Raw genomic sequence first — 10,974 nt, forward strand, 5'->3', positions numbered from 1 at the left:
TTACTACTTGGAATAACTTTAACTGGACCCCAGTGGCACAGCGGCATGTCTGCGGATTTACAACGCTAGAAACCGGGTTTTGATACCCGTGGTGGGCAGAACACAGATAGCCCATTGTGAAGCTTTGTGCTTAACTTTAAACAAACAAAAACTTTAACTGGTTAGTTGGAAAGTTTGGCTTCTAAGTAATGGTACCACTATGACGACTGAGAAAAGTAGGCCTAGCATGGCCAGGTGATTAGGGCGTTCCACTTGCAACCTGCGGGTCGCAGTTCGAATCTCTGTCCCACCAAACATGCTCGCCCTTTCAGCCGTATTGGCGTTATAATGTGACAGTCAATCCAACAATTTATTAATAAAAGAGTAGCCCAAGGGTTGGCGGTGGGTGGTGAGGACTAGCTGTCTTCCCCCTAGTCTTTAACTGCTAAATTAGGATAATCCTGATGTAGCTGTGCTCGAAATTCTTAACAAAGCAATTAGAAAGGTAAGCGTTAGTTTATCTTAAAGTTTTCAAAATTTGCCCATAAACACGCTTTGGGAACGTTTATAAAGGTTCAAAAATTCTAGTTATACTTTGGTATTTTTAGATTTTGTTGATGATGTTGTGACCGTTGGTGAGTTATGTTAATGGCGTAAGTGGGCTCTTTAACAACACTAGATATGCGTATCTATAGGCTATATTAGGGTAACCATACAACCCCGATATCCAGAGGCAGTTATCGGATGACGAGAGTTGTCCTAAAACTAGTCCTGGATTTATTATACATGGTTTGAAATATGCAGAAGAAATACATTAGAAATAAACACTCAGCCAGTTATTATTATTAGCTTACGTATAACATAGTTATATATACGTGTCGACACTTTTGCAGTTGCCATATCTACGAATTTGAATATGCCATATAGCATGTCCCTGTTCTTTTTTTTAGAATAATAAAATCTGAAAGCAGGTTCACTCAACAGAGAAATACAATTCTCTAGAATACAGCAAGTTTTCCCAGTACCGCCTGTATCTGGAATTAAAGTGATTACAGGTAAAATTTTGTATATAAGTACTCCTGTTTTTGATTTGCAAAATATGGTCACCTTATACCATGTGCTCCTTATTTCCACCTGTGGAATGACCAATGATGTTGGTAATGCGTATGGTTTGGGAGAGTTGACCCTATTGATTCAAATATGTGGAGTACTTTCAGTCTAAAGACAGAATTATTTGACATTGTCTGTGTTTCAAACATTTCTTTCTGCCATGCATAGAAACACTTCCTAAAGCATTGAATCTGTTTTGACTTTTGTAAAAATTATTTTTTACATTGTCGAAATTACATCCAGTCTCTTTTCTTCATCTCAGTCAGGTCGGGAATTTATATTATTCTGCATTACATTTCTGTCATTCCTCTAGTTATCTGCACTTGCTATCCTTATTTTTAAAGTTATCAGTACACCTGAGAATACCACAAAGTAAAGTAGTAAGGATAAAATCTAGTGCTGTCACTATAGGATTTGTTTTTGTTGAGTTTATAACTTTTCCTGGGTGATTTTTTTTGTGTGTGTTTCTTAGTGCTGTATATAGCATAAGATTTGTACTTTAATACAACTCAGAAATGGCTATTCCAAACAAAGAACTTATGAACAAGGGGAAGAGTTTGACATTGAAAGTAATACCTGATCAGAAAAAGTTGTTGGGTCTAAGAGAAGTTCTCCCTTTGTCGTCGGTTTTTCGCCACGACAGTGAAGAGCCATGTCTACAATCTCGCTCCAGCCACAAATTCAGGAAGGAGAACTGTGACATGGAATCTTCAGAGTGGCTGATCAGATTCTACTTTGAACATTATCTTCTTCTCACAGGAAGCATGAACAACTGAGTGGTGTATGTGGTGACTTGAAGGCTCGTAGACTTAACGCTGAGTGGAAAGTCCACCAGGTGGAATTTTCTTGCTGCCAGTAGAGGTGGCAAGCACTGAATGGTAAAGATTGTAGCCTGTGGAATGGATGAACTTTTATCTGAGAATGGAAGTATGTTGCTAGAACTATGATGAGGCATGAGGGATCCTGGGGCCATAAGGGGGTGGAAGACAAGTTTTCTGTGGCAACACATCATTCTGTTATCCAGGAGCAGATCAAGAACTTTGCTAGAAGTGAAAGGAGAGGGAAATCTCTGAAAAATTTGGTGTTCAGCCAAGCTCATTCAGGGCTATGAGGGGTTTGGTATTATGATAAGAGTACACAAAAGTAAAGTCGAGTTCTTGGTTAATCCTGGAGCTGCCATAACCTTGGTACTTTGCTGTGTATCAGGCACTCCAAGTAAAGCCAGTTGGCGAAGACTTTGTTTTGGTGTATGGTTATTGATTAGGTGTGAATGGAGAGACTATGTTAACGAAATTTTATTCAAAGTATAAAATTAATTGTCTCTGATCTAGGTTCTGGTGCTGGAATTTTGCAGATGAATATAGTGCAGAAACTGTCAGTCAATTTTACCTGTGCAACAGCTAAACTGTGTTTCCATAGAAAACCATTCAATGCCAGTCAGATAAGTTATGAAAACAGTGGATTGCACAGGTGCATGTTTAGGAGGAAAACACTAGTAGAATGTTTTATCAAGCAATGAGAGCTTGTCCATTTGTTGAAATTCCTGATCCTGAATGCAGTATGGGAGTGAGTGCCATTACATCAAGAATTGCATTAGACCATACAATAGTGCTTAATTAATTAATGTACATACACCATGAAAGACACTTCAGGAGCTCTAGGAATAAAAAACTAAAATATTAAGATCTATCTTGGGTGCTATTTGCCTTTCAGAAAAGTGGAGCATAAACCCCGAAGATCTTGGTTACACAGCATAGATGTATGTAACCAATGGAACTTGTATTAGTACTTACACGTATAAGAAGGAGTGCTATACCATTGCTATAAACCACCAAGATATAATTCTCAACCTGTACTACAATTAATGGTCCCAGAGCTCTTGGATAGGAGATACTCCAGACTTAACATAATGCCAGGACTGGAGATCATCATAATGATACTTGAACATGTACTAATTTGCAAATTATTTTTTCTGGACAAATTCCCATTTTTCTCAATCACAGAGAATAGCCCTGGGTATAGCTGGTCCTCATATTGGAGCACAAAGGATCTCATTTCAACAGTTAGTTGCTGAATTGTAAGATCTTGGGTTTGGTGAAGGCACACATTTTGTGTTGTCACACCCAGTATGATGGTTTGGCAGACTGAACAATACAGGCTACCAAGCAGGTGCTTGCAAAGTTTGTTAATTCTGACTGAAGTTCCTGGGATGAACACTTACAGTACATCATCATGGCTTATCATGCAATGTAGTTGAAGTCGACTGGTTGTTTGACAAACATGCTTATATTTGGTTGAAAAATATAGCTCCCTGTGAAGTGGATGTGTGGTTTTCCCTTGGGCAGATGTGTCAAAGTGTCTACAGAGATATGTAGTGTTTGAGGCCTGTATAAGTTGATGCACGGTTACATCAACAGCCAGGAAAAATCGCCATATGGTAGAAGAGATGCTTTGATAAGGCAGTGAAGGAATGAAAGTTTCAATGGGAAGTTTTGATATGGCTTTGGCCCTGTGCCTACAGCACATGAGGAACTCATTTCTGGCTGAACTGGTCATCATTTCATCCTATGACAACTTACTCCATCAAACTACATGATATGTCATTCATATGATGCAAATAAATGCATTAAACACACTAAGCTGAAGCCATATGTTACTGATGAACCTTTTGGAAACTGTTTTGATCATAAATCAGAGGTTGATATTGATTAGTTTGATAGTCTTGTTTTGTATCATCTCAACTTGGTTAGGAGGATGAAGATTCTAGAAGTACTTAACTGGCTGTCCATTAGGAATCAGATGAGGCGATGTTAGTGTAGGAGCAGTGTGATTATTCTATGATTAGCCAAGATACCAACAGTGACCTCCTGATCAATATAGCTGGGATTAACTGTAAACCCAGCAATTAAAATGGAGATTTAATTTATAAATTGACTGCTGAAAAGGAATTGTGACCCTTTTTGAGCTAATGAGCAATATTTGATGGTGGGAGTCTTACAGAACGTCATATGATGTTAAGAGATACAATATCTAGAACATCGACAGGTTGTTGACTAGAGATTATTGTAAGGAGTTATAAAACACTTGTAAACAGATAGAGCGTTGTAACCCTTACTTTCCGAACCACCAAGCGGTATTTTACATTAAGATATAAAGTATATATTGTGATAGTCACTTGATTATTGTTTAGCTAGTGTAGCTCATGTTATTAGATATAGCGCCTACAATACTTAGAGTTAGCTGGACTGGAATGATTATTAGAAGTCCTAATACATCTAAAGGTTGAAAGCAATTTTCAATCTTTGTTTTCCGAGAATTCAAGTGGAATTTTGTGATGAGCATTAGTATGATGTTTATGCAAAAATAAACTTGACACAAACCATATTTTCACATTCTAGCAACACAGCAAGTCTGGGAAGCATCACCATTCCCTGCTACTAACACACCAGAACCTAGTGTGCTTGCTGCACAGCCCATGTAGTAAACATCACTGACCATAAATACATCTTGACTGAATGAGAAAAGAGCCAAGAAGTGGAAGAGTACCCATATTCCCTTCAAGTGTCCTGTTGAAGGTTGTTATGAAACTTGCAACAATTGAAATAACCTATGCACTCACATGTGGTAGGATCACAACATACGCAAGACCAGTAAGGCCTTCCTGTTAGTCTGAGTAAGCACTGGTAAGAGCATTGTATCTCTACTTCAATTACCATACTGACATGGGAATCTCAACCTCTTTAACCAAACCTCTGATTGTTAAATGTTGGCAAAGGTCATGGAGATCATATGAAAGACCAATTCTGAAAACATAAGATCGACCACTCTATAGGAGAGTCTGCACTTGGACATTTGAAATTACACTTTGAATGTTTAGTGCATAATTTGTGCCTTTCTACTTTTTCATATTTTTATTTTACTAGTTTTTTTGTAAACCAGAACAGAAAACACTGCCCTTCCTTTTTGATAACTTTAAATAGTTACCTATGATTCCTTCGTAATAGTTTTTTATTTGCAAATGAAATATTATTTAGATAAGATGTTACCTTTCATTTATGACAACTTTAACTAGTTATCTGTGGTTTCTTCATAATGTTTTTTATGCACAAGTGAAAGTTATTTTATAAGACATTACACTTCATTTTTTGATAACCCTGTATGGAAAAATGAAGTAAATATCTATGTAAGATAATTTATATTTTTTTTGATAAAGGGTTTTCTGTATTTTAGATATAGTCGTAAATGCATGTTTAGTAATTTGACAATAGCAATGATGGCTGTTAACTAGTCCTAGTTGAAAGTCGTATATATCTGTATCACTGTTAAAATGCCTTTTGTATTGTATTTTTGTTTGTAAAGTTTGACTATTAAATGGTAAAGGGTTTATTTTGAAAATGTGCTATACTTTTAAATTTATCATTATTAATGGGTCTTATTAAGTACTTTAGTATAGTAAGATATTTCCATGAAAGTTTTAAAGGTGTGATATGTAGGCATACCTCGTGTTTTCTACTTGCTTTAGTAATATAGATATTTTACAATTTTTTTGGTTATGTAGGTTTTATGCTGTATTGGCAGCAACATGTATTTAAGAAAGTCAATAAGATTACTTTGTTCTAATTGTTTCGTTTCTTGTTTTCTGTGGTTGGTGATGCATCTTCTGCCCAAGAGAAAATTGCAGTAACTTGTAGTATCTGGGTTAAAATCTTCTTTTGCTGTTCAATTATGATATTGACCAAGTGTAAGAGCTGACCAATGCTGTAAGGGAACAAATCTTATGAGTCAACTGGACAAACAAAGTAAATTTACCTGTTGAATTGGGCATGCATTCTTCAGCCAGTTTCTTCTAGGAGATCATCAAGTGACAGCTATTTCTAAGAACACCGTGTTTTAGGTCTAGAGAGATTAATCTCGAGGGGAGAAAGCTGTGGAGCTAAACACAGCATAGTAGAAAAGACTGTCATTTCTTCTGCATAAATATTCACATTGTATTTTTCATTTATTTGTTATGATAAAGATTTTGTTCTTTCATTCACATTTGGCCAGACTCGTTATTGTACATTTAAAGGAACCTAGTCAAACTATCTATTACATAACACTTCCCTTATTTCTTGATCGAATATGTTGTTATTTGCGTGTTTGCCTATCCGAAACTTGCCGGGAAATTGGCTGTACCAGAAAATACCAAAAAGTATTTGTTTCCATATTTAATGTATTATAATGTTGTATTTTACTGAGAATGGAAGTTATCAATGTTGAAGGGTCTTTATAAATATATTTTATCATGATATTGTAATGTATTTTATATTGTGATGCCCTGACCTTTGTTAAAAGAGTTGTACCTGTTTGTCTTGTGTATGATCGTATATTGTGTTTTTACAGTTGGAAGAACTAGGGTACTACAGGAGCATGACTGATTCACATATATTTTTGTATATTGGATTGGTTTTAAATTTTACAATTAAAGTATAGTAAAGTATACAATTTTGTATAGTAATGACCTTATTTCGTGTGCTAGTTAGTGTGTAACTTTTGACTATCTCACTGACTGTGTTTCTGGAGTTGTTTTTTATATGGCAACATTGTGATGTGAAAGTTTGTAGATACCTATATATTATGTCCTCTATATTTTCTTCTACATGATGACCAATCATGTGAGTGACGCCTATGCTCTGGGAGAGTACACCTTATTCATAAAAGTATACAGAGGTTAATTATCCAAGTCTAAAGAAAGTTATTTCAGATCCCTCAAGGTTTAAAAATCTCAGACCTAGTATAACCTAATGGTTATGGTGCTCGACTTTCAACCTGTGACTCGCGTATAAAAAACTATCATTGAACATGCTCGTCCTTTCAGTCATGAAGACATTATTATATGACTGTTAATCCACTATTTGTTGGTAAAGAGCAGCCCACGAGTTGGCGGATGGTAGTGTTGACTAACTGCCTTTTCTCTAATCTATGCATTCAAAAGTATTATGACTAGCGCAGTTAGCCCTCATAAAGCTTTGCGCGAAATGCAAGAAATAAACAAAACATTTTCTGATATCCACTGGAGCACTGTCCGACGTATTGTGCACTTGCCAGTTCTGACATTTTGTTGTTTACCAAAGAGACTGATTTTTGCACTGTTAGGATTATGTCCAGTCTATTTTCTTCAACTTAATCAGGTCAGAAATTCATTTCAATTTCTTTTCGTGCATAAGTTCAGTACACATAAATGTTGTAATAACCAAGGGTTCACAGATCTTATTTTGAGTAAAATAAGCCATTTTCTTTCTTACTCTTCAGTTATCGTGTAAACATCATATAATAGTACTTTAGTAGGAAGTCTTATTTATTGTTGTATTTTGCAGTGACGCAGGTGATGAGAAACCTTTCGACGTTGGAATGTATTATTGTATCTGATGAGAAAGAAAAGCTGTCTTCTTAATGTTTTTGTACTTTAAGTGATGCATACAGTATGAAAAAACAAAACACTCCTCCTCCCTTTCTCTTCATTTCTTTCAATGTTATGGATATGAATGAGACAAAGTGTTAAAACAAGGATATGACACGGTGTCTTAAGTAAAACGTATAGTACTTTTTGTCACTTACTTTAAAACACATTTCAAACTCATTTCTAATATTACTACACTAAATCCCATTTAATTTTTAAATGTTTTTTATGTTGTGTATAACGCTGATAACCTATGACATACAACAGCTTCTAAATATATATATACGGCACACACACACACACAAATAAAATATGTGTGTTTGTCCGTTATCTAACTACGCCTAAGTCGCTGCGCCAATCTCAACCGTGAATGATAGTTTGTAACAAGGGACATATTTGTGGGGGGTTAAGAACTCCTTCCACTCCCCATTATTGCTGTTATTCAGCATTTATTATCTTTGACGTAAGTTAACTACATTCATAGATGGCGCCATACCCTTACACAAAAAATATTAAATTTTCTATAACACAGCATACACAAAGTGTGGGAAGAAGGCACACAAACGTTACATATAACTCGGAGAGTGCACTAGCACTCTATGGAGGAATGCAATGTGCAAAATTATGATTTTTGTGTTATTTATCATAATATCCATCCACACATTTTTTTTTAAGTTCATAACCTGGGCAATTGGATGGGTACCTCAACTTGTTAATTATAATTTTGGTACTTTTGATGAAATAATAAACTATAATATCACATTAATCTTTAATGACTCGTGATGCATGCCCCCCCTCCCCCCCAGTGGCACAGCGGCATGTCTGCGGACTTACAACGCTAGAAACAGGGTTTCTATATCCGTGGTGGGCAGAGCACAGATAGCCCATTGTGTAGCTTTGTGCTCAACTTCAAACAAACAAAATCGTGATGCATGATTATATTTATGTTATACACAATACAGTGCACAACAAATTACATATCGGTTTTTTTTTTTCATTCTACGTTTTCTTAAAGAAATACAGAAGGTTTTACTAGTTCACATTTAGTTACAAAGAAATGTATATTGGGTAGCGATATATACCAATCGTTTCAAAAAATAAAATACTCAAATCTTAATTTTTTTGCTAGTATTCACTATTCTCATTAATGAAGAATAAAATTTAAGGGCGAATTTGCGTTTTTAATTTTAATAGAATAAATAAATGTTAGTGGTTCTAGTTGAAATATTATATAATGGAGTGTATTTTGTTTAGTACCTAAAAAAGAACTGCCATAAAACATACGCGAAATGTTAAGTAAGCATTTATGTATATCATTTTGCATACTATTTCAATATCTGCAAAACCTAGCTATTCTGAAACCACGATATGAAGGCTATACTTTACATCGTGTTTGAAAATGAGTATTAGTTGTATTACTATTAATATCTTTTCACTTTTTTTTATTTATTAGGAAATACGTGAAATTTTCAGTAAGAGAACCACCATGCCTGAATGTTATTTTCCTGAACAAAAAGTGAAAGTGGAGCTTCCATATTTTGTGTTATAAAAGCTCAGGTTTAAGGGTTTTCATTTCGTGCAGTGCTAGAAGCTGAACCAAGATCGGATTGTGAAGAGAATTAAAAAAGTTAAGCTTGTCATTTGAACATCACCTAATACCAAAACCAATAACACTCGATTTTAATACACTGCTTGCGAAAAATGTTGAAGATTTATCTACAGTGGTAGACACAGAAAACATAGAAGTCGTCTCTGAATATTTTGGATACTTAATCAGTTACTTGTTATATGATTGATAAAAATAGTAAACAATAAAAGAGTAAGTAACTTCAGGAATGTCTGAGGATATATCAGCTGTCAATTGTGGTGGTACTAAAAGTGAAAATATGATTGAGGAGCATGAATTAAATTCGCTAAAACTCTTGGATAAAGCTGTGAGTGATGCAACAAAAGTGGATGCTCTTCAAGGTGTCGAGAGTGTTACATTTGATAATGAGTGTATACAAAGCCCTATAAATATGATTATGAGTGAACCAGAAATAACACAATATGACAACAAAAAAATAAATTCTGGTACTGTGGAAAGCATGATGGAAGAAACAGTCATTAACACATTTACACCAGTTGCAGAAGATAAACAATCATGTGTTTTTCAAATACCTGCATCAAATGAATTTTCTACCATTTATGTTACATCTCAAAGAACAAGCACTACACCAGTTGAAACTATCCCTGAAATTATGAACAAAGCAAATGAAGAAAATTATTTTAATAAGATTAAAAAAGGCAATACATTAAGCACGGAACCTGTTCCAGAAAAAAAAATCAAACCCATATACAATGGGAATGAATTAAATATTAATTCTGATATCCTTGAATCAAGATTGTCAATACTTTCTGTTAAAGGAACTACAAAAAATGTTTTACAACATAGGCGTTTTTCTCTTCCTTTTACAGCAAGTGAATGCCATGCCTCCATACTAAAACAATCACAAAGACATTCTATACAGTGTCCAGAAGACAATTTAGCTCCAAGGTACTCCTATCGCAACATATTTCAGCCAGATCTCTCTAATGTGGAATGTTTAAAAAACCTAGGGAGGAAAGAACTAGAGGAGATTTTAGAAGATTCCTGTAATTCAAATAATTTAGAAGAAGAAGAAAATCTCACTGAAAGTGGTTTTGATGATAAAGGTTTCATTTATTCCCAAATTTATGAAGATGATAATGAAGACAGTCCTGATGAGTCATCTGTAATTTGTTTCGAAGATGCATCACAACTTAGCATAGGATCAAACATTTTACGAGTATCATATAATTCAGATGATGAAAGTAACATATTTCAAAAAGAAAACAATTCAAAAAATGGTCTTTCAAGGTCTACACCTGAAGATGCTAAACAATCTTCTAAAAATGATGCACAGCATCAGGTTAAAGCAAATGAAAAGCAATCTCCCTTGAACCTATCTCATTTTGACCAAATCCTAATGATACCACAACCTGCGAGTCCAGGAGAATTAATTAAGGAGTTGGAAGAAACAAGTAACACTTATTCTTCAATACAGCAAGGAGTTTCTCTTTCAGAATTTAGTTCACACAGTCAACAAGACATGCAGATTGATGAAAGCTATTATACAGAAAATCAAATATGTTGAAGACAATCAATATCTACATTACTAATAGCCATACCTTCTTTTCCAATATTATAAATATATGATGTCTAAGAAATCATTCTTTCAAATTTTTTGTTGCCAAATATATTTAAAAGCATAGATGAACAAAAAGTGCAAAAATATAGAAGACAAACCTTTGTATTGTTGAAAGTTCAGTATTTAACATATTCATATATACGTGTGTTAATCAAAAATTTGCTTTAAAAATGACAAGTTTAAAGAATTATTATTCAGCAGAAATTTGTTTTACTGGTTGATGTTCATTGTGGGCAT

The 10,974-nt window shown here is 34.7% G+C and overlaps 1 protein-coding gene across 3 annotated transcripts; it reads left to right on the forward strand.

The window, feature by feature from the left end:
- The first annotated feature begins 382 nt into the window (after positions 1-382).
- LOC111085852 lies at positions 383-10,742 on the forward strand. Of its 3 annotated transcripts, XM_022386350.1 has the most exons (3): positions 471-484; positions 930-1,034; positions 8,982-10,742. In XM_022386350.1, the coding sequence occupies exon 3, from the start codon at positions 9,364-9,366 to the stop codon at positions 10,681-10,683; it is 1,320 nt and encodes a 439-aa protein (XP_022242058.1). In that variant the 5' UTR covers positions 471-484; positions 930-1,034; positions 8,982-9,363; the 3' UTR covers positions 10,684-10,742. The 3 variants fall into 3 exon arrangements, with proteins under 3 accessions (XP_022242059.1, XP_022242058.1, XP_022242060.1); XM_022386351.1 differs by lacking the exon at positions 930-1,034 and having other exon boundaries at positions 383-484; XM_022386352.1 differs by lacking the exons at positions 471-484; positions 930-1,034 and adding an exon at positions 4,739-4,772.
- Positions 10,743-10,974: the final 232 nt, after the last annotated feature.

The sequence above is a fragment of the Limulus polyphemus genome, unplaced genomic scaffold, assembly GCF_000517525.1.
Source record: "Limulus polyphemus unplaced genomic scaffold, Limulus_polyphemus-2.1.2 Scaffold663, whole genome shotgun sequence".
Taxonomy (NCBI): domain Eukaryota; kingdom Metazoa; phylum Arthropoda; class Merostomata; order Xiphosura; family Limulidae; genus Limulus; species Limulus polyphemus.

Excerpts from the sequence above, each read along its gene's own strand:
- LOC111085852 (XM_022386351.1), top strand. The coding sequence starts at position 9,364 with ATGTCTGAGGATATATCAGCTGTCAATTGTGGTGGTACTAAAAGTGAA.